Source organism: Cibotium barometz, chromosome 52 (genome assembly GCF_041138505.1).
Source record: "Cibotium barometz isolate CiBa-2024 chromosome 52, ASM4113850v1, whole genome shotgun sequence".
Taxonomy (NCBI): domain Eukaryota; kingdom Viridiplantae; phylum Streptophyta; class Polypodiopsida; order Cyatheales; family Cibotiaceae; genus Cibotium; species Cibotium barometz.
Window position 1 is genome coordinate 29,692,764 of NC_141097.1, and position 24,905 is coordinate 29,717,668.

General features: G+C 46.1%; 1 protein-coding gene across 2 annotated transcripts in view; it reads left to right on the forward strand.

The window, feature by feature from the left end:
• The window catches only part of CLC-D (chloride channel D), a 72,164-nt gene that overhangs the window by 27,250 nt on the left and 20,009 nt on the right, over positions 1-24,905 (forward strand). For both annotated transcript variants that reach the window (XM_086788641.1, XM_086788640.1), the window contains exons 16-21: positions 24-155; positions 363-440; positions 724-779; positions 906-989; positions 1,072-1,228; positions 1,340-1,441. In XM_086788641.1, the coding sequence (XP_086644767.1) occupies positions 24-155; positions 363-440; positions 724-779; positions 906-989; positions 1,072-1,228; positions 1,340-1,441 (609 nt within the window). The remainder of the gene's footprint in view (positions 1-23; positions 156-362; positions 441-723; positions 780-905; positions 990-1,071; positions 1,229-1,339; positions 1,442-24,905) is intronic.

The window sequence follows — 24,905 nt, forward strand, 5'->3', positions numbered from 1 at the left end:
CACAATTCTTTGATTTTACACAGGCTGTTGGTGATGCATTCAATGCAGGTTTTTATGAAGAGCAAGCTCAGCTCCGAGGCATCCCGCTGCTCGAGTCAAGGCCAAAGCATTTCATGAGAAAAACACAGGCTAAAGAGACCTGCCAGTCCCAGAAGGTATAGTTCTTGTTTAGAAAAAGTAAGAAGTGCATGCAATTACAGTTCCTGAAGGAATGCTGTCCTCTTACATTCATAATCATGTTGCCTGCATTGCTAGACGGTTCTTTGATTCAGTCAAATTATTTGAAACGTTCACTTGCAGTAGACAAGTAACATCCAATAAGGTTCTTCTTGTTTTATCCATCATTTGATTGCTGGTGCTAGGTTGTTTCCTTTAATCGCATATCAAAGGTTGGTCACATAATGTCAGTACTCCACAGCAATGATCATCATGGTTTTCCTGTAAGTCCTATCTCACTCTTGCACCTTCATTTGCGGGCCTGTGTTGGTGATTTGTAATAAATACTTTTTGGAAGTTAATGCTGCAAAAGGGCTTGTGTCAAGTCTTTGCATAAAAGAATGTTTCTCGTTTATGGCATGCATCCTTGGGCATGTGGACAGGGGGATAGACTGGTCTGTGTGTGGGCCTTGTCTACTTTCTTCATGAGATGCTTTCTTGTGTAGATTGCATTGTTGAATCTTCCTTCTTTTTTGATCCTTGTCTTACTCTCTTGCAACTTAACAGGTAATTGATAAGCTACAAAGTGGAGGGACTGTTGTAATTGGACTTATTTTGCGAAGGTATACCTTGAGTCAATTCTTTTTATGCAGTAAATATTGGTATTGTAGTCACCTGAGTGCACTACAAATAATCATTTTACTGGTGATGAATCTGCGTGTAAACTGTCATGTTGACGATGCATGCAGTTATCTGTTGGTGCTTTTGCAATCCAAGACAGATTTTCAGCTCACGGATACATATGGAGACAGCAGGGGACGGATCTCTCACAGGTTGCTAATTCATTTAACAGGAATAGTTAATTTGAGTAAAGAAATCATTGTTGATTTTGGCTGAGCTAACTTAATGTTACAGGCACAATGTGACGGAATTTGTAAAGCCAGTATCAAGCAAAGGCCTTTCAGTACAAGATGTTTACCTGACCCCTGAGGAGATGGAAATGTACTTGGATCTTGAGCCCTTTGTTAACCCTTCTCCATATATTGTGCCTGAGGATATGTCCCTAACGAAGGTATATATTAACCAAGCAAAAGTGTAATGACTATATGATTATGCTGCTGCAAACGTAATTCCACACGTGCTACAAGCTGTAGGGTTTACTCAAATTTGTGCGCTTTGCTAGGTGTATAATCTTTTCCGGCAGCTTGGGCTTAGGCACGTGCTTGTTGTGCCTCGACCTTCTCATGTTGTGGGGGTGATCACACGGAAGGACTTATTATCTGAGGTTTGTGAAACCTGGACTCTCTGTTTGGTATTGAAAGAAGTTCCCATGCACCAATTCATTGAAATGTTTGGGTTTTTTGAAAGGTATCTTACATGCTTTTTTCTTTGGAAATTTGAAGTGCACACTTTGAACATGCACACACACCACCATAGATTATTCATGATTTACAAGGATGCTGCAACATATGCTGCCAGAGGGGCTTGAACCTGCAACTGCTTGCCAGGAAACCAAACACCCTAACCAACTGGGCTACCACCTGCCATCTTACATGTCGTGATGTGCTAGCCTTGTTTGACTGGTTCTTTTATCCAGAAGGTTTAAAATATCTTGGGTCCATAAAAAAACAATCTGGGGCTTTAGTGAATGCCATTTCTTTTCAAAGAATTTTGCAGCATGTGTGGTGCATTGGGGAACATGCGTTGAAAACAGCTGAATTCACTCCAGGCTATCTGTGAGTACACCGGCAATGTTGCTCTTTAGAAAATTGATTTCAAGAAAACACATGGACCCTTAAAACTATTTTCAAGCATTAACAACTAGGGAAAAAAGTAGTCGGGTTTACTAATGTTGTGAAACAAGTCTGTGCTTTTGTGCATCATCAGTCGTACTGATTCGCTGCTCAAGGAAAATCTCACGTGTCGAGTGTAGAGACGAAGTGCTGCAAAAATCCCGCTCTCCCACAAACTCAAGTACAAATCCTGGTCTTGGAAGTTGGCCGAGTTCTTTCAGCCATCTTGACCAAGGAGATTCCCACTTTTGAATTCACAAGCAAGCCCCCTCCTGTTATATCTAAGTTCAAAGGGTTCTCTTTTTCTTTTTTCTAAAAAACTAATGTGCTTTTTAGTTTTATTAAAAAAAACCTCATGTGATTTTATTTGACTTTTAGCTTTCCCCTAAAAAAAAAATGATTAAATATTTATAGTGAAAAACATCTGCTTTCCACACTTCAAAAAACCGATGCTGCTAAAAAAAAAACCCACGTGTATTTTTAGCAAAAACCGTATGCTCCCCCCCCCCCCTCTCTCTTTCCCCTCCTTTCCCCCTCCGGCGGTTTTATGAGTTACCAAGAAAAACAGCCATAATGGCTAAGTACAAACTCGGTTGCACACGGAAACTAGGGGGGATACTCTTCTCTTGTGGCTGGCCGCTCTAGGAGGAGAAGGCTATCCCATACAATGGCGGAGGGGGAACAACCGCACACAGGTGGTGTATAGTGCCAAGTGGGCTCACCACCACTTTGAGTGAGAAAGGGACCGGGATGCCAGATCCTCAGAAGGCCTCCCGAGTCCCGGCACTTCCGCATGCGGCCTGAGTCACCCCGAAGCTTGCCCCACTGTTATGGAGGGTATGAATGATATCGAGCCAGATGCTCCGGATGTACTTTGATGGCGAGTAAGGGTGCCTTGCATGGCTTCGTTGCATCGAGCTCTCCATATGTGCCACACAACAATACTATTGCAAATCTCCCATCTCTGGCTAGAACTTGGAGTCCAATGACCAATAGATGGAGCTGGGACTGGCATTGCAAAAATACGAAGGTAAGAGACCTGAAGGGATAGTCCCCTTGCATATTGCTGACTATATATTCCTGACCATACACATGTGGAGGAACACCATGGAAGGGTAGGTATAGATCCTAGTGTGTGTTCCATGCATGGTTTAGTACATGTGGAAGGACTCCATGGAAGGATTGAGGTCCTAATGTGAGTTCTTGGCATGGGCTGGTTTCTGATGCTCCAAAGGCCCTGGGCTCAAGGCAATCAACAGGACACCCTTCTCTACACTTGGGGTGACCTGTCCAGCATGATTTTGGGATGAAAACAGAGCTGTACAGTCCAATTCAGCAAGGTTCTTCGCGATGAAATCGAAGGCAAACAATGTTTTAACCTGCGTGAGGCCTACGGCCCTAAGGGTGGAACCTTCAGGTGGCTAGAGCTAAGGTTTTCATGGGAGGCCATGAGACTGCCAGTATCCTGCTGCTGTTGGAGTGCCCTCAACCTCTAGCATTTGAATCTTGCGGCCCAGCCGTACAGTGTAGGCAAAGAAGGGAGTAGGAGAGGAGTCTCCTCATTGTAATTTGTATCATGCCATCTCCACTTCGTCGGGTTTCTTTGGAGGTGCGTGATAGGACAACCCTCCCAAATCCACAAACGCAAGAATCTCTCTTTGGCCACCTTGGCGAGTGGATGGTCTATGTGTCACTCATGCGCATGGAAACCAATCATCCTCATTCTCTGCAAGGTGCATCCTTTGAAATCCTCCATATGGGGCTCTGCTCTCTCAAGTCTGTGATGACGTCCGATAGAGAAGGTAAGTAAGGCGGAGCTCTCATTCGCGCCATGGACTTCCAAAGGAATGTCATGCCTAGTGAACACTTCCCAACCACTACTGGGTGTGTGTGTGTTGGGGGGGGGGGGGGGGGTCTAAGTTGAGGCTAAGTTTGTGTCACGTGCATCCACACTTGGATGCCACGTGGACATACCTGTACAAGTAGGCGCAGGACCTAGAGTGGAAACTAGTCCCTTGTGAGCCCCCGCCCGGAACGAGTCAGCAAGGGTTCCACTCTAAGCGTCCAAGGCCAGGTGTACTAGTCTCATACATGGTCTTGATCAGGTGTATAAGTCCCGCACATGAAGCAGTGCCAGTCCGTACTGTGAGTCACCCTCTGACAGGTGTTCCAGGTGATCGGCTTGTAGCGAGTTACCAGGCATCTGAGGAACAACATGTAGTTGCGTGTAGGACTTGCATTAGTGTCGGGGGAACCCTACACTTTGGGCTAGCTAGGGCAGCCCAAGGGCCATAGATCTGGCCCATAAAAACCCTTAGCATGTGAGGCCAGCCCTTATAGGGCATAGGCCTGATGGCCAGCCTATAAGAGGCACGGGGCCAGCCGCTACTAGGGGGCAAGGACTGGCTATCGGCCAGCCCAGCAGGCGGCCATGCCAGGGTACAAAGGCTGCCCAGCAGCCTGGCCAACAGGACCAAAGGTGGCCAGTTAATATACAAGGCGCCTATTTAAAGGAAAACAAAACAGGTTGTGGAGATATAATAAACAGGCTGACCCCTGGTTGCATCCATCGACCAGCAGAACTGAAGACTATTATAAAAGCAAAAGCTAGTGAGTCTTCTAGTCATCTCATAATTCACAAAGTGCTGAAGCGTTCCAAGGGCCAGGACAATCAAAGGGAATCCTTAAGAAGCAAAGGTGAAGCTTGAAGGTCAAGAACCAGATCCTCCACAAGCTGAAGATTTACAACCACGGGAAGATCTACAGATTTGAGTCTATTCTCATCATTCAATAAAGCAAATACACCATCCTTGGTGGGGGCCTTGCAGAGGGTGTTTGGGACCCAATCGGGTGTACTGTACCTTATTGTCTATTCTCTCTCTCTCTCTCTCTCTCTCTCTCTCTCTCTCTCTCTCTCTCTCTCTCTCGCCAAGTCGCCATTTCGCCTTTGCCCCCTTTCCCCATTCCGCCAGTTCGCTCTGCCCGCCATTTCGCCTGTGCCCCCCATTCCGCCAGTTCACCATTTCGCCTCTGCCCCCTTTCCCCATTCCGCCAGTTCGCTCTGGCCGCCATTCCGCCAGTTTGCCATTTCGCCTCTGCCCCCTTTCCCCATTCCGCCAGTTCGCTCTGCCCGCCATTTCGCCTCTCCATTTCGCCTGTGCCCCCCATTCCGCCAGTTCGCCATTTCGCCTCCCTTTCCCCACCCACCCTTGCTCAGGCCCCCAAGGCAGCAACATAATTCTCTCTCTCTCTCTCTCTCTCTCTCTCTCTCTCTCTCTGCCTGTGGGAAGGACTGCAGAGTGACCTGGAGGGATGGCCCCGAGTTTCCAAGAGAAACTCGAGGCTCTCGAGATGGCAATGAAGGCACTAATCAAGGAGAACAAGAAGACATCCGATTCCAACCTCAATGAGGTGGAAAACAAACTACATCAGCACATCATAGCTCTCGAAGCACGGGTCACAAACCTCGAACAAGAGAACACGGCACTCAAGGAGGAGGTGAGTGCATTGAAAGTGGAAATGGTAGCCATCAAGAATGCTGAGAAGGAAGAAGGGGAGATCAATGACAACACTCTTACGGCCATCAAAGAAGAGATCTCCAAGGAGATCACAAAGGACATGGAGGGAAAGCTCGAAGCCAAGCAGTCAGGATGGGTCGAGGTGGTGAAGAAGAACATCCGTAAAGAAGTGAGGGAGGAGACTCAAAGGGAAGAACACCAAATCATTCACACCACCATTGAGGAGGAGAAGATAAGGCATGCCCGCCGCCTCAACATTCGAGTCACAGGTATAGCCGAGACACCCGACTCCACTCCCGAGAAAGATGGATAGCTTCTATGCATGAAGCTCGGCTATAAGGAAGAGCACCCTCTCCCCTTCACCAAAGCATGGAGAGCCGGGAAAGACTCAACACGCAAGCGAGCCCTCATCCTACAGTTTGCAGGAGAGACGGAGAGGGTCACCTTCATGAGGAAGAGGGTCATACTACGAGGTTTAGAGGGAGCTCCTATTTTCTTGGATGATGATCTCACGAGGATGCAGCTTGAGCATAGGAGAACTTGCATGCCACGAGTCTTACACGCGAGGAGAGAAGGCAAGAAGGCCTTCTATCGAGATGGTCGGGTTATCATTGATGGCCGGCCCATGGATTAGCGGTTTGGGGCCTATGGGACACAGACCAGGCAACTGACAGAGATACACATGGCAGTATGGAACTGTAATGGTTCACTATGGGTGCAGCCTGGACGACTAGAGCATGTTATGGTGGGGAGAGACATCATACTTCTGACAGAGACACATCAGAGCCGAGAGAGAGGGCTACCTCGAGTAGAGGGATTCCAGTGGGAGTCAGCATACAGGAGGACCACACGCTAGGGTACCTCGAGAGGGTCGGGGGGAGTAGCAGTCCTATTCAGACGGGAGCTACAGGGGAGACTGAGAGTGGTAGCACAGGATCCAGAGGCCAGATACATGTGGATCAGCTTACAGCTCTCACATGACAGGGTTATATACATAGCTCTATGTTACTTTTCTCCATCAGGATCCTCCTATGTCATTACAGAGGACATGCCACAGGAGGAGGAGACAGGAGTCTCGCCATACACTTGTCTGTCAGAGGAGATTATGCATTATTCTACACTAGGGGAAGTATTTCTTACGGGCGACTTCAATGCTCACACACAGAGCAGACAGTGTGAGGTGTATGACTATGATGACATGGAGATCCTCCACCCTGTGGATCCAGAGGAGATAAAGGCTAGTCGGGCATCAGAGGACACTGGACCAGACAGAGGACATTATGGGGACCACTTACTAGAGTTGGGAGCCAGGCATCGTCTTGTTATTTATAACGAGATGTTACAGTGGCCGGGATCAGGAGGGCTGACATGCTTCCCACATGGGGGTCATACACGGACCGGAGGCACGGTGGTAGACTACATTATGGGGTTTGTGGAGGCATCACAGCTTGTCACCTCATTCTCCATTCCACCTCGTCCTATTGGGGCAGATCATACATACTTGGCATTTTCACTAGCCGGATCACCAGTATCACCAGCCCCCCCACATACCGACGCCACACACTACCATCTACTTCACACATGACATGGCAGACATATAAACTGGCAGAGTAGAGGATGGACTCCTACTCATGGATCCCCTGGCACCTATGGATACCATTACAGCCCAGCTGGCATCACTCCTACACACGGCTGCATTACAGAGCTTCCCACATCGTGCACACTCAGGAGAGCCTGCGAGACCTGGGACTATGCCCCAGAACAGATGGTATGATGACGAGTGCAGAGCCCTATACTCACGGCTCCGCATACAGAGAGCCTTGGGAGCCATCACAGAGCAGGAGTCGAGGAGAGAGCTGAGGAGACTTACTCGCCGCAAAAGGCGGGCCTTCGCAGAGATACAGGAGCTAGAGATCTTTCATTTCTTCATGAGTAGAGATAGCCCTGTCTCATGGCGGCACTTCAGAGGCCCGGACCCCGACACCCATTGCAGACCCACAGACATGGCACACGTATGCAGAGGGTCTATACCATGCCCCACAGCAGCCACCTATACCTCAGTCGCCACAGGAGCCTTGACCTACCACAGCTAGCTTCTTTACCCACTCGATGGTACAGGAAGCTATCCGCCGCCTACAGCATGGACGGGCTGCCGACCATATGGGCCTGCAGGGTGAGCATCTCATATATGCAGTAGATTCTTTAGCTCCTTTTCTTGCACACCTGTTTAACAGGGCACTAGCAGAGGGTTTGCCTGCGGAGTGGACGATGCACACCATTGTGCCGATTCACAAAACAGGGGATATGCTCGATCCGAGCAACTACAGGACGGTTATGGTTGGCCATGTGTTGGCCAAACTCTATGGTGCAGTGCTTCAAGCAGGAATATGGTGTGGACTTTGATGAGATCTTGTCTCCAGTGGTCAAAATGACCACACTTAGAGCTGTATTAGCTTTGGTTGCTCATGATGATCTGGATTTGATTCAGATGGATGTGAAGACTGCTTTTCTTCACGGTGATCTCCTTGAGGAGATGTATATGCAACAACCAGAGGGTTATGCAGTGAGTGGAAAGGAGAAGCTTGTATGCAAGCTGAAAAAGAGTCTTTATGGGCTCAAACAGGCACCAAGGGAATGGTATCATAAATTTGATACATTCATGAAATCCCAGGATTTCAGGAGAAGTGACATAGATCACTGCTTATACACCAAGAAAGCTTTGGATGGCAGTCTATTGATCCTCATCTTATATGTTGATGATATGTTGATTGCCGGGAAATCTTGTAAAGAGATGGATGCCTTGAAGAAGAGGCTGCATCAGACCTTTGATATGAAGGATTTGGGTGATGCAAATCACATTTTGGGTATGCGGATACTTCGGGACAGAAATAAGTATGTGTTGTATTTGTCTCAGAAGGATTACATTGGCAAAGTTTTGCAGAGGTTCAATATGGATGGGGGGAAGAAGACTAGTACTCCTTTGCCTCCATATGTGAAACTCAGTGCTATGGACAGCCCATAGTCGGATAGTGACAGGGCTGATATGGCCAAGATTCCGTATGCTTCAGCTTGTGGCAGTCTCATGTATGCCATGGTTGCTACTAGGCCGGACATTGCATTTGCAATGGGAGTGGTTTCTAGATACATGGCCAACCCTAGCAAGAAGCATTGGGAAGCAGTGAAAGGTGTCATGAGATACCTGAAGGGCACACAGGATTTGTGCATTTGCTTTGGCAAACAGGATGCATTAGTGCGTGGTTACACGGATTCGGATTATGCCGGTCATCCAGATAACCGGAAGTCTACTACCGGTTATGTGTTTACATTCACAGGAGGTGCTGTGTCATGGATATCCAGGATGCAGAAGTGCACTGCCTTATCTACTACAGAGGCCGAGTATATTGCAGCCACAGAGGCTTGCAAGGAGGCATTATGGCTATCTCGGTTAGTGGTTGATTTGGGCTATACAGGGGATATTCCATTGTTGCATTGTGACAGTCAGAGTGCCGTCCAGTTGGCCAAGAACCTTGTCTTTCATGCAAAGACGAAGCATGTGGATGTGAAGTATCATTTCATCAGAGAGGTGATAGAGAACAAGCAAATTCAGCTTGTTAAGATTCATACGGATGACAACTCGGCTGATCTGTTGACAAAAAGTTTGCCTCCGGAGCGGTTTGCTCATTGCAGACACTTGATGGGCATTGGATGAGGCCAGTTTCAGCCTTGATATGGCCTTGTATATTATCATGTACATGCTGATTTTTCTTTTCCTTTACTTAAGGGCACTTTGCCTTTAAGTGGGAGGTTGTTGGGGTAAAGGCATTATGCCCACCCTTATAGTGTGTACAAGCCGATAAGTTATAGTACATAGTACACTTAGTACTTTTAATGTACTAAGTGCACTATGTGTACTAGTGCAATATACATGTGTGATAGGGGAGTCACACACTCATATCATGAGTTGACTTATCCCCACAACTCTCTCTCTCTCTCTCTTCTTCTCTCTGTGTGTTTGTCTCTCACATGAAACCCTAACCCTAATTCTTCTCCCTCACAGCCTGTCCCACTTTTGGGTGAGAGTTTGCTCCGCATTTGGTGGCAAAAGCTGAGCATAGAATCTATCCTTAAATTCCTTCCAGGTGCAAATGGGATCCTTGGTGATCTTTTCAGTGATGCACCAATGAGCAGCGGTTCCTTTCAAAAACATGCTAACATGGCATACTTTTGACTTCTCAGTGAAGTCCTCATCATTACAAGCAATGTCGAACTGTGCCACAAATGCTAACACTTTAGAAGCATCATGCTCTCCATGAAAAACATCAAACTTGACAGATTTGTCACCTGCTTTAAATTCCTTGAGCTTCTTGGCATGAGACTCATGGTCTTCTCTTTTTCTTTCCCCTTATCCAATGGGGCAGCCCTATCTGCATGGGCTCGATGGGCCGTCATAGAAGTTTCATGAGGCATGGTGGCATGTGCTCCACGAACTTGAAACTCAGATGCATGTGACTTACCTGCATAAGGCAGTGTCTCTCCATGAGACATCTCAGAAGGCAAAACTCTAGTAGCAGACCTGTCACCCTTACCATGGGATACATGTCTTGAATGCATGTGACCTTCATGCCCTCCGTGAGCACTAGCATACATATATCTGTCAGGTCTTGTGCCTTGTGGAGAAGATGCATGTCGAGAGGTGACTGTTACCTCTTCCTTTTGCATAAAAGACTTTAGCCTTTGAGATGCGGGATCTCCATGCTTCAAGCGAGGTGGATTTCTGAATTTCAGCTCTCCGTCATCCCCCTCTTTGATATCACCTTTGCGGAGGAGGTAGGCAAGTGCCAACACCTTTGGTTTCTTACCCACTTCTCTTCCCTGGACTCAAAAGTTACATCTACCATTGTATCAGCCTTCCTAGCTTCAATGGCACTTTGCACATGGGAATCTTCATGCAAAAATTTTAACTCTTGCTCTTGTGCCTGCAAAAGTTTTCTCATATGTTCCATTTCAGCCCTCAATTCATCATGCTCTTGTTCAAGCATGACTGTCTTTCCTCGAGGCAGTTGTTCCTTTGATTCATTATCATTTATCCTTTCAAGGGGCTTGTGCCTTCCTCGCAGAGCATCAGACTCACGAGAGGCACTAGATGGACCCCTCGAATTTGGCACTTCCAAAGGGTTGCCTTGGCTGTCCATTGTGTTTAAGTGTGCTAAAAGCGGGGTGTCCAGTACACAGGTTCGTTTCCCCACTAGAAAGAGAGAAACAACCGTGCTCTGATACCAATGAAACCGATCCCGTCAAGTAGGAAAGACTCCGTTGGACACCCACACGCGTAATAGCACAACTTAATACCACAATTTGAAATATGGGGGTGTGGGTAGGTGACCATGCACCCACCCCCACACACACATAAGTCTAGTGTGGCTCCCCACCTTGGCCCTTAAGTGGGTGCCCACTCTAAGTGTATGTGAACATACAACCTTATAAATCTAAAGGTTAGAGATTAAAGTATTAAACTAACATGTTCAATATACTTACCACCTGTTCACATGCAACAAAACTCGTTAGAAGACAGAGCAGACTTCACGACTCACTGGCAGGCGTCCTCGCTCAGTAGGTAACACGTCAAGCAGGCAAACACAAAAATACAAGTCATGCGAAAACAGTTTCAAACATGCAGAACATGAGTGCATGTGCAAATAGTATCATGGACATATCTCCCGTACATGGAACAAGTACAAAATATCTGTCGGCACAAAAATGGCACGACGTAAAACATAAATCTTGGTCTTCCTATGGAGTGACAGTCCCATAGGTAAGACACAGTTCCAGGCACGAGCCTCACTATGGAGTGACAGTCCCATAGGTAAGACATGGCACGAATACTGGCTCTTCCATGGCGTGACAATCCCATGGATCGAACACAGTGCAGGTCATACACGGGTGGCACCAGTCTGGCTCCCGTCCATACGACACCATCCTGCTAACACACGGGTGGCACCAGTCTGGCTCCCGTCCATGCCAGCAAAATACTGGCCTCTTCACACGAGACACCGGCCTGGCCTCAAGTGATCGAGACACAAAAACTGGCGATGGACCAAATGGTCGGCCAATTGGTGACACTATTCTTAATTGTTAGCTTATTGAGCTCCATGTAATCCACACATAAACGTGCGGACTTATCCTTCTTTTGAACAAACAGAATGGGAGTGGCAAAAGGGGAGGAAGTCGGTCAGATAAATCCGGACCGTAATCCACACATAAGCGTGCGGGCTTATCCTTCTTTTGGACAAACATAATGGGACATTTTTGGCTTCTCAGTTGATCCTCATTAGCCAAATTTGCTCTGATACCAGCTGTAAGATCCCTGACCCCATTGCACAATGAATTTGGGGGCGGAGTAGTTGGGCTAATTGTTACTCTAGCTTACTCTCCAATGGCTTAGAAAGGCGGTAGGTTCTCAAACGAGGAACCAACTCTATGCAATGGCCCTCAGGTCTACTGGGTGGGAGGTCGTCTCGCAGCATGATGTTGCTGTATTGAGACAAAAGCCGCTGCTGCGCGTCGGGTGCTATTTGAACTGCATTAGATTGAGAGTGGACATATAGTAACGCGCACACTGCTCCTTTTCGGATGGCTCGTTGCGTCTGAATGTGAGTAATGTGTGTATGTAGACCAAGGGGTAAACCCGTCCACATCCAGATGATAAGAAACCAAGGTACAACTCATCTTGGTGGCCGATTGCGGAGAGATGGCATCCTCAGAATTGCCCATGTCAAAGAGGACAATGAATTGCTGTCCCTTTGCCGAGCCATAGGCACGGGTGAGAGCCTTTGTCTTTCCCTCAGTGAAACCGGCCTATGTCAGAAACCAAAGTGCGGTAGACTAGCAGTCACCCAATCCAATTGTAGTCCAGCTAATAAACAAATAAACAGGAGCTAGAGTGCTCCAAAACAAGAAAGAGAACGACACGTGTTGGCCCCAAAGCTTGGCGCCCCTTTCGGTATTTCTTTATTCAATTTAAATGGAAAAGATTTAGATGATTACAACATGGCCATCCATGGCTTGTATGTCTTCAAGTCCAATCTGCCAATCCTCAGGACCTCTTAGCATAGAGGTTGCACAGCCTTGTGTCCCAAGAACACCACGTTGTTATCTCCTCTAATCTGCTAAGTTTGTACATCCATGAGGCCTTGAATATGCATCTGACTGAAACATGCACATAGTTATAAACTCAGCCATGAAAACAGTCCACAAACTCATCCAAATCAGCCCACAATCTTGTCATGTTTCCACCCTATGAACTGCCAAACCCTTCCTCTCACAAAGGGCTAGAGAGAACCACTCTAGAACAGTCTTGAGCTAGTGAAAAGAGTGACTCTATAAGACATTACCTGCAGTCCCACCTGCTCACAAAGAGAGAGAGAAACTTAAAGTCTTTATGTCGCTTTCTCCTAGAGATAAGAAAAAGAGAAAAAGCAATTCAGCCCGTCTGTTTGCGCAAGAGAGAAAGAGACAATCCAGCCCCTGTGCATCGGCCTGTTGCAAGAAGGGGAAAAATTCTGCTGTTCTGCCCGTGCGCCGCCTGGAGACGGCTCGCTTCTTTTCCACGAAAAAGCCAGCTCTCTTGCAGCCCAACTCCTATTGCCAAAAAAAGTATGTGAGTGCTGTAGCGCAGCCCTTCTTCTCTCAGTCCAGCCCACCTCCTGTCCTCCTGCAGATCTGCGCAGCTATTCACCACAGAAAGGGGGAGGTCCATACACTGTTCAGCCCCTGCCCGCCAGTCTCTCAAAGATGAAAAGCACCTCTGCGTATGTATGCAGTCGACAGACAGAGGAAGAAAAAGCTCTACGTGTGTAAACCCTGTAGCTGTTTTCTTGGCTTCAAAACAGCGCTGCCCGCCAGCCTCTCCTTTCCCCAAAAAGCGAGAGGGAGAGAGAGAGAGAGAGAGGGAGGCGTGTACTCTAAAAGTGGAGTAGGCCCCCCCCCCCCTCCCAATTATCCTAGTGGCCCTTAAAGATATTAGAACTTTCCTAGGGGCCACTTATGGTTTTTAAAACTTTCTAGGGGCCACCCAAGGTTATAAACCTTATGAACTTTAATCCCTTGGTCCCCCTTCACACTTGGGGTTGTCCACACATGTTACCTTTTTGTCTGGCCACCCAAGTAAGTAGCTTTAAAATTTTTATCTCGCTCACCGACCACCATGCTCACACTTATGCTGCACCCATTTCACAGGGTCATGACATACCCCCCTCTTGAAAAATGGCAAGCGTCCTCGATTGCAATCTGTTGATACAGGAAGACATCCAAAGCAGAACCACACTGATAACAAAGTCTGCCCAATACAGTAAGATATCAGCCATGTGATCCATCTTAAAGTGAAATGGACAATATGGCAAGGTCTGCGTCCCAATCTCTCTAAGCCACGCATATGTAATAACATTCACTGCAAACCAATGGTGTAGTAATAGTCCAAGTTCGGGTGAGACAAAAGCTGCACCAAGCGACCTCTAGATGTCATCTGAGCCTGTCTGTATCAAGGGAGCAGAGGTGCTACCTCCCTCTTGAGCATTAGGCAATGCTCCAGACGACAAAGAGAACTGTGAATTTTTAATTGTTTAAAATATCCGTTGAGTGTCGCTTATGTGATGCCCATCATGAATGAGCCGTAACAAGAGTCGGCTCCAACTCAAAGGCATTGAGATAAAGCTGCAATACCTGAGGTGAATCTGCTAAGTCACGAGTCACCCTCCTCCATCCACTTTGCATCCATTGGTGAATAATTATTGAACTTCACAAGATAGCGACGAGAAACTTTACCTCGCACCTTTCTTTCCTTATGTGCCAATATCTGCTCCGGAATGAGAACCTCATCAAGTTCCTCAACTTCCGGTTGAGTCTCATCTGAGACATCCTCAGGCACATCCCCACGGAAAGGTCTAAGTAGACTCACATGAAATGCATTGTGAATCCTCCAGTGATCTGGTAGCTTCAAACGATAGGCTACCTCACTAATCTTTTCCAATACCTGAAAAGGTCCATAATAGCGCATGCTCAACTTAGGGAATAAGCGCTCTTTACCCTTCATCTTTTTGAGCCTAGCTTTCTCAAATCGCAAAAGAACCCAATCACCCAATGCAAACCATCTGTGACGGTCTGCTACTTTCTTTTGCTTTTGCTGAGTCTTTTGGAGTGCCAACTTAACTCTCCTATAAGCTTCATCCATGTTCTCCACATACTGGTCAGCCTCAAAGATCTTATCCTTTGTGTGTAAAATGGGTGGTACCGTTTTCCCTCCTTCCACAATCTCAAAAGGCGCCTTGCCTATCGAGGTATGGATGGTGTTGTTATAAGCGAACTCCACCAAAGGAAGATACTTTTCCCATTGTTGCTTCTGCTCTGACACATAGCACTTGAGAAGATCTAACACTATGGAATTAGCCTCTTCCGACTGCCCATCTGTCTGTGGATGAAATGATGATGAAAACTTGAGAGTTGTACCCATGTTGTCAAACAATCCTCTCCAAAATAAACTCGTTATCCGTGGATCACGGTCACTAATGATAGACGAAGGCATGCCATGATACTTGAAGATGTTCACCATGAACAACTTCACCATGTGATCAACTGTGATCTTCTTACGCACGGGAATGAAATGAGCCTGCTTACTAAACTTGCATATGATAGTCCAAATGTCATCATTCCCCGTTTGTGTCCTCGAAAGATCAAATATAAAATTCATGGCAATGCTCTCCCATGGTCTATCTAGAATAGGCAAAGGCTGAAGTAACCCCGGTGTCTTCTGACGGTCATACTTCACCTTCTGACATATGATGCATTGCCTGACGAAAGCATCAACATCTCTTCTCAAAGTCGGCCAATAAAAGAAAGCCTCAACTGTTTTTACCGTGGCGTCAATACCTCTATGACCTGCTTACGGCTGAGCATGACTTTCAATTATAATCTTGAGTCGTAACTGCTTGGTAACACACAGTCTACCATGCATCAACAAAAGGTATCCGTGAGAGTATAATGATCATGCCGCTGACCCTCAGACATTTGATCATAGACCCTTTCAAAATCCTCATCCTGGGCATACTACTCTTTCATCTCATGAAGCTCATGATGATAAGCAAGTAAAACTGCTGAGACCTGTGGCTTGCGTGACAAAGCATCTGCCACAACATTCTTTTTGCCTTCCACATGTACAATCTGAAAGTGGAACACAGACAAAAAGTTGGCCCATCTCATGTGCTTCTCAGAAAGTTTAGTTTGCGTGAGGAAATAACGCAAGGTTTGATGATTTGTCTACACAGTGAAATCAAACCCAAGCAAATAGTGTTTCCATGTGGAAAGAGCATGAATTATAGCCAACATCTCTTTCTCATAAACCTGTAAATGCTTCTCGGCATTCTGTAATATACGACTCTCATAAGCTATCACATGTCCTTCTTGCATGAGAACTTTCCCAATGCTGTTTCCACATGTATCACACTGGACAACAAAACTTTTTTGGAGATCCGGTAATACCAATATGGGATCCGAAGTAAGCTTTTCTTTAAGCTTTTTAAAGGCTACAATTTTCCGATCAGCCCATCGAAACGGAGTAAGCTTTTCCTTAAGCTTTTTAAAGGCTGCAATTTCTCAATCAGCCCATCGAAACGGAGTTCCCTTCTTTGTTAAAGCATGAAGGGGTGAAGCAATCTCAACAAAATACCGTATGTACCGCTTGTAATAGGAACACAATCCCAAAAAGCTGCGTACATCATGCACGGTCCTCAAATCTGGCCAATTGAGAATTGCTTCCACTTTTGAAGGATCCATACGGACTCCATCTTTAGACACGATATGCCCAAAGAAGTGTATCTCTTCCAAGAAGAACTCACTCTTCTTGCCATTAATGACCAACCTATGCTTCCGGAGTTTTGCTAACACAGTGGCCAAATGCTTCCTATGCTCCTTCTCTGAGCGTGAATACACAATCATATCATCAAAGAATGTGCCCATAAATGCTCTATGAGTCCGGGAAATCCTATCCATCATCGTGTTAAAGGTGGCAAGAGCATTTGTCAAGCCAAAGGGCATGACCAAGAACTCATATAGCCCAAAGGTGGTCCGAAATGCTGTCTAATGCACATCCTCGGGTCTAATGCATATCTGATCATACCCGCTTTTCAAGTCTATCCGACTAAAGACTGTGGTGCCCTGTAAGCAGTCCAATATGTCATCGATTCTCAGAATAGGGAATCGATTCTTGATGGTATTCTTGTTTAGCGCCCTGTAGTCAATACACATGCGCTAAGAACCATCTTTCTTTTGCACTAAGAGCACAGGTGAGCAAAAGGGTGATGAGCTAGGCTGAATCAACCCCTTTTTCAACAACTCCTATACCTGGCTCATAATTTCCTCTTGTTGGTCTGCACTAACACGGTACGGCGGTCTATTTGGTGGGATACTCTCTGGAATAAGATCAATAGCATGATCTTCTGGCCTCTCCGCGGAAAGTTCTCTTGGCAATGACTCGGAAAAACAATCCTGGTACTCACGCAGGAAATCAGTCCTGTCTTTATGTAACATAGACAAATTAGATTTAGACTCATCATCTTTTGCATCCTTTACAAAAACCAAGTACGCGGAAAGATGATTTTTCATTACCGATGAAATGGCCGAAGCCGATACAATAGGAACAGATTCCCCTTTAAGGTTTACATCCAAAATATGCTCTTTCCCTCTATGAGTCAAAGTAATCTTCCTGTTGTACGTATCCACCACCGCATGTACTCTATGACACCATGGCATACCCAACAAAACATCACACCCATCAAGTGGCATGATATAAAATTCCTCACTGTCCACATAACCTTGCACATGAAGCCTCAACTTCCCAATAATAGGGTAACGGGTTCTGTATACCCAGGACAAGCCATATTAGCCTCATACAAAGGCCGCGGATCCCCAATCTGCCAGCCAAATCTGGTGAGATAAAGTTGGCTCTAGCACCTGTGTCAAAGAAAATCAAAGCATTCTGATCTCTAACTTTGTCCCATGCCCTGGACAACTCAATCTCCTCACCACCTGACCGACAAGATCAGGAACTAATCCTGCAGAAGGCTTTGCTTTCTTAGACTTGGGCTTTCCTTTAGTGTCAGAGTCCTTCTTAGCACAGTACAGAAAAAGCACTTCTTAGCATCCATCAAAGCCTGTCTCTCCTCAGGAGTTCTCTTGGGCATTGGTAACTTCTTATACCGCTTCTCTGCAGGCACTGTTGCATCATGAGAAGCATGCCCTCACTTTTCAGTTTTCTTGCTTGTGCTTTTGTTGCTCCTAAATCCGGATGAGACTCCAGTGAGTAACGCATTTGTCGTCATGGCATTCTCTATTATCTGCGACATATTTGTTATTCCAGTCTTTATGCAATAATCACTTACTTCCTTGGGCAACCCACAACAATACTTCTCAACCTGCTCAGACAATGGCACTGCACGATAAGAAGTAACTGGGAGTAAAGCTTCCCAAAACTTCTTATTATAATCCTCAAGATTCTCACATTTCGATGCATCCAACTTGTGCCATGGTGTCATTACATCCACCTCAAATGTAGATGTGAGCCACATGGAAGAGAAAACCTATTTAAACTGTACCCAAGTAGATAGTGCTATGCCCTGTAAAAGAAGAGTGGACCACCACTGCAATGCATTGCCCTTGAGGAAAGTCACGGCTTTTCTCACTTTTGAGGATTCCACATAATTTCCACCAGAAAAAGCAGCATCAAACTGCTGTAAAAAGGTAAGTGCCTTGAGCTTGTAACTCGCAGGTGCCCGGGGGACTAGGGACTTTGACACACTTGTTGATACCATCAACGCATATTAAAACATTTAAACATGGCCACGACCTTAACACATATCCGTCATCACTTTGCATAAGACATAAAAGCTGGACAAAACATCCACAAATGTTGAAAATGGAGCTTGCACATGTGACACCACATAGAGGCCGGAATGGGCCGCCCCCCCCCTCTCCCCTGTGGTGTATTTTATTACCCAAGGAGAATAATATCATGTACAAGCTTTGAGAGCCTTTCTTTCCCCACGGGAGATGCCGGATTATCCATATACAAATGCCATAACACAGCCCAACACGAGGCTGCCAAGCCCGAACACAGGCTGTAGAAATGCCGAGCCAACAATATAATCTGTAGGCATATGCTCACTTATGGTAGTGCTATGTGTGAACAGGGCTTAACCAAGGGCACTTTTTTCCATGTGGTTTTTCCCCTTGGACATCAAGTGTGAAAGGACACACATAATATTTTGTAGTTCTATATTATATGGATGTGGCACACATGCAAGGGTTGACTTGCATTTTGTGGATACCACACTTTTGGCTCTCTCTCTCTCTCTCTCTCTCTCTCTCTCTCTCTCATTTCTGTGTGTGAGCTTCTCTACCCTGCACCTAACCCTAATGTGCAGGTTTGTGTGTGTGAGTGTGTGAGTCCAACACCCAACATTTGGTATCAGAGCTGGGAGCTGGGAGCTGGCCTTGGAAAACTGCTGCTGGAAAATTTCTACGAAATTCCGCCCACAGGCTGCCAAATTCCGTCACTTGCGTTTTTTCGTCCGTCGGATTCCGTCGCCGCTGTGTTTCCGTCCGTCGGAGCTCAGCCGTCCGGCCGCCAGAGACGGGCGGCACTAGTGGGGAGCCCACCACCTCCGCCCAGCTCGCGGGTGGTTCTGCAACTCCAGCCGGCGCCTGCTCTTGCCGCCGCCTAGGCCCCCCCTCCGCTCCGTCACAGCACCCGCCGACTAGCGTCGTCTCGACCTGCCATTCTGTTCCGGCCGACCACTTCTGTCCACGCCTCTCCGTTCCAGTCGTCGTCTGTTCACATCCGGCGTTTCCGTCAGCGCTCGCTGTTGCGACGAGCGTCGTCCCCAGGCACCGGCGTTTCCCCAGCGCTCGACGTTTCTGCTCCGGCCGCCGTCCATCCTCCACCAGTCGACTTCAGGCATCCGCGCCGGTCCCAGCCCGCCGGCACACCCTACCCGACCCCAGTCGCCTCTGCTGTTCACACTAGCCTTGACGAGCTGAAGCAGGCGGGTGTTTGCTCGCACGACACCTGCAGCTGGGCCCCGTCACCTTCAATGCCGTGCTGCTCGCCCGACGCCTAAGCGCCGTGCTGCTTCCGCCGTTCTGCCCGCACGACACCTGCACACCTCCCACTTGTTCGACTGCTCAACGCCCATGCTCTACAAAACCTTGACCACTGCAGCTCTCCTCGACACCTGCACGGTTCCGCCTCCATCTTGCTGCCAGCTACACGCAGCAGCCTTGATTCTCCACTTGCAACGTCTCCCCGGCTGTGCAACATTGCTGCCCAGGTACCTTTGTTTCAGTAAACAAAATAAGGTTTGCAGGCAGATTCAACAAATTTTGGGGGTTTGCCAGGAAGATTTGAATTTGCAGGTGGTACAGGAGTCAAGAAATTTGGGGGATTTATCAATTTCAGGACAAACTGAAAAAAATTTGGCATTTTGCTTTGCCTGAAATTTGGGGGTTTTCGAAATTGAGGTCAAAATCAGCCAATTGAACCTCTTTCATTTGCAAAAATTTGGGGGTTTTCAAAATTGAGGTCGAAATCAGCAAATTGGAACTCTTACATTTGCAGAAATTTGGGGCTTTTGTGAAAATTGGCCAATTAGATGCACATTGAAGCGATTGGAGTGCATAAAAATTGGGGATTTTCTGATTGGAGCATGTAATTGGGCATTACAGCTGCGATTTGTCGCGTATGTATACACATTGTGTGTAATTGGACAATTTGGTGCAGGTTTACACTTGCTTTGGTTTGCAGGCATACATTTGGTTGCCTGGCAGTGCACATTGGTGCTTGGTTTGCTTGCAGTTATACTTTGTTGACATGGCACAGAATGCTACAGATGTATTTGGTGTGCTCACCCAGGAGGACAAGCTGGATGGATCTAACTACTCCCTCTGGAGTTTTATGATCCGTAATTTGCTGGTAGCCAAAGGGCTTTGGGGCATCGTGTGTGGTGATGACACACGCCCACATACCATTCAGCCAGCCACGCCTCAAAGGGGAGGTGCTCAAAGAGCTCTTGATGTAGATCCTGCTCCCACACAAGAGCAGAAGAGATGGGACTCTAGAGATGCACAGGCCATGTCATTGATAGTCCTTTCAGTGAAAAGGACTATTATTCCGCACATTCGTTCATGCAAGACATCGAAGCTTGCATGGGACACATTGGAAGCAATGTATCAGGTACGCAACGAGGCAAGAGTTGCCTACTTGAAGAGGCAATTGGATCTTCTTTCTATGGATGAGGGTGACTCCATGGCAGATCATCTCACCAAAGTGAAAGATTTGCAAGAACAATTGCTCAACATTGATGAGGTTATCCCAGACAGACAGATGGTCACCAACACTCTTCATTCTTTACCGCCTTCCTACTTGGGCTTTCACACCTCTCTCAACCTCTCAATGAGAGGAGGTGGTGATCCCGTCACTTTTGAAGAGCTCGTGGGTTTACCTTGCAGGAAGAGCAAACAAGAGCAAACATATCGAGCAACCGTGGTGAAAAAAAGGCATTTACAGCCAAGGACAAGGGTAAAGCAAAGAGCTTTAAGCATGGGGGACAACAGTCTAGCAAGGCTGGTCATGGACAGCCCTCTTCTAGTGGTGAAAAGTCTGACAAAGGGGATGCAAACAAGCCCAAAAAGAAGGGCAAATGTCACTACTGCCATAAGCCTGGACACTACATCAGTGAATGTAGGAAAAGGATTGCAAAAGAGAAAAAGAAATTAGCAGGCAATGCAGTAGCAAACTCTTCGGATGACAAAACACAGCAATCAGCTAATGTAATCCAGGAAGAGTACACTTTTTTGGTCACATGCACTAGTGACACACTAGGTGCTTCAGACATTGATATGTCTTGCATTGCATCTGACAGACAGAATGCATCATGGTATTTTGATAGTGGTGCTTCGAGCCACATCACTTCATGCAAAGATGTATTTCAACACTTGGTTTATGCTTCAAATGGCCGCACTGTATCATGTGCAGATCATACCACATATCCAGTAAAGGGAGTTGGTAATGTCATACTTATTGCAGCCAATGGTGCCAATATATGTATGAAAAATGTATTGTATGTTCCAGGAATAAAGAAAAATCTGCTCTCCGTCTCAGCCATAAACGACCAAGGTTTAAAGGTTGAATTTGAAGACGGGAAGTGTTTGGTAAAAGACCCATCAAAGGGTTATGAAATAGTCACTTCTGGAACACGATACAAAGGCTTGTATAAGCTGGACAGCTATGACAAGCGCACTTATGATGCAAATACAATGGCTGCCCACACTCCTGCTATGCATGATGCAGAGCTATGGCATGCTCGTTTTGGGCATGTAAATTTTCAGAGTTTGATGCTTTTGCAGAAGCATCATATGGTTGATAATATGCCGCCTCTTGAGTCTCCACCAAGACATGTATGTGAGGGGTGTATTTTGGGAAAGATGCATCGGAAACCATTCCCCAAAGATGGAGCTGTTAGAGCTGAAAATAAATTACAGCTCATACATAGTGATGTATGTGGTCCAATGCGGACACCATCCATAGGGGGGCATCTTTACTTTGTCACATTCATTGATGACTACTCCAGGTTTGCTTGGGCTTACCCTTTGAAAGCGAAAGAAGATGTGTTTACATGCTTTCGACACTTTGTCGCAATGGCTGAAAATATGTGTGCATGTAAAGTCCAAACACTTCGCTGAGATAGAGGTGGAGAATACATGTCAAATGCATTCAAGGATTATATGCTTCAAAAGGGCATCAAACACCAATGTACTGTGCCTTATACACCGCAGCAAAATGGTGTAGCTGAAAGGAAAAATAGATCTCTCATGGAAATGGCAAGATGCATGGTGAAAGCACAAAAGTTGCCTCACAAATTTTGGATGGAAGCTATAATGTGTGCAACTCATGTGTTGAACAGGTGTCCAACAAAAGCTTTGAAAACCATAACACCATTTGAGGCTTGGTATAGCCGAAAGCCAACAGTGGATTATATGCGTACATTTGGGTGTTTGGCATATGCACATGTGCCATAACAACTCCGAACAAAGCTTGATGACAAAGCAATTAAATGCATTTTTGTGGGCTACAACAATGAAAGCAAAGGATACCGTCTTTATAATCCAACTACACGAAGGATTTTTGTGAGTAGAGATGTGGTATTTGCTGAAAATTCAGAACAGCCCATGGTCAGCTTGTATAAAAGCAATGATACAGGCATACAGGACATGTTTGATGGACTTTTACCCATTGCAATTGGGGGGATTCAGATCAGCCAGCCCCTACACAAGAAAATCCACATGTAGAACATGTGGAACAGCCAGCCATTCAGTCCCCTTCTGTGGAAGAAGTGGAAGATCTTGTCAGGGAAGAGCAAACAGCCATAGACACAGCCAAGTCAGTGCCAAGATGGTTGCTGAAAACTTTGCAAGAAAGCAAACTTGCAGCTCCACTCACAGGTAGAACAAGGGCTAGTTCTAGCCATGCTTTGAATGTACATCGTGGGGAGTCTGCATTCGCAATGGGTGGTCTCTTTGATTCAGAAGAGCCTTCTTCTTATGAAGAAGCACATGAGAATGAGCATTGGTTGCAAGCTATGCAAGCTGAAATTTCTTCTATCATGAAGAACAATACATGGGATCTTGTGGAATTGCCTAAAGGCAAGCATGTAATTGGAACAAAGTGGGTGTACAAAGTCAAAAGAAAGTCTAATGGTACTATTGACAGGTACAAAGCAAGACTTGTGGCTAAAGGCTACTCCCAGAAAAAGGGAATAGATTATGAAGAGACTTTTGCTCCTACTTCGAGAATGACCACAATAAGATCAGTGATTGCATTGGCTGCCCATAAAGGATGGAAAGTGCATCAATTGGATATCAAAACTGCATTCTTAAATGGGGATTTACAGGAGGAAGTATATGTAAATCAGCCCATTGGTTTTGTTGTTCCTGGTGAGGAACATAAAGTATGCAGGTTGCACAAAGCATTGTATGGGTTAAAACAAGCTCCAAGAGCTTGGTATGATAAGATACATGCTCATCTAACCAGCCAAGGTTATGAGAATAGTCCAGCTGAAAGCACATTGTATGTGAAGAAAACCGATGCCGATATTCTCATAGTCATCTTGTATGTAGATGACATGCTCATTACAGGTACTAGCAAAGCACAAATTTCAGATTTCAAATCTGATTTGAAAGCTGAATTTGATATGTCAGATTTGGGGCCTTTACACTACTATCTCGGCATACAGTTTATGCATACAGATGATGGCATTGTTATGCAGCAAACTAAGTACATAGAAAGTTTGCTAAAAAGGTTTCACATGGATGAATGTAAGCCCATTTCTACTCCGGTAGAACCAGGTATACGGCTTACTATGCATGATATTGGAGAGCCTTTTGACGTCGGCCTTTATAGCCAGGCAGTGGGATGCCTCATTTACTTGTGTAACACGAGACCAGACATATCTTTTGGGGTGTCTTTGTTGAGCAAATTCATGCACAGCCCAGGCACAAAGCATTGGCAAGTAGTCAAACGCATTTTTCGATATCTTAAGGGTACCCTGGATCTTGGTTTGTTCTATCCCGGGGGGGGCAGCTTGCAGCTTTATGCATACAATGATTCAGATTGGGCTGGTGATTATGATACCAGGCAATCCACCAGTGGGAATTGTTTTTTTCTTGGCAGCTCATGCATATCTTGGTTGAGTAAAAAGCAACTCACTGTTGCTACATCTACTTGTGAGGCTAAGTACAGGGCAGTCTTTACAGCTACAGTAGATTGTGTATACTTGAGGAGACTATTGGCTGATCTTTGTGAGTGTGAGCAGACACCCACCACCATTCTCACTGATAGCCAGAGTGCTATGGCCGTGGCACGAAATCCAGTATTTCATGCACGTACCAAGCACATAGAGATTCATTATTACTATGTCAGAGAGAGGCTACATGCAGGGGAGATCAGTTTATCTGATTGCCCTACACAGGATAATGTTGCAGATCTATTCACAAAGGCTTTACCTCGAGAAAAGTTTGAAGCTTTCCGCAAAGCTTTGGGCTTACTGTCATGCAGAGAGTGATCTGCTACCTTGTACAGGTTCACACTTCCACTACAGGGGGGATTTGTAGGCATATGCTCACTTATGGTAGTGCTATGTGTGAACAGGGCTTAACCAAGGGCACTTTTTCCCATGTGGTTTTTCCCCTTGGACATCAAGTGTGAAAGGACACATATAATATTTTGTAGTTCTATATTATATGGATGTGGCACACATGCAAGGGTTGACTTGCATTTTGTGGATACTACACTTTTGGCTCTCTCTCTCTCTCTCTCTCTCATTTCTGTGTGTGAGCT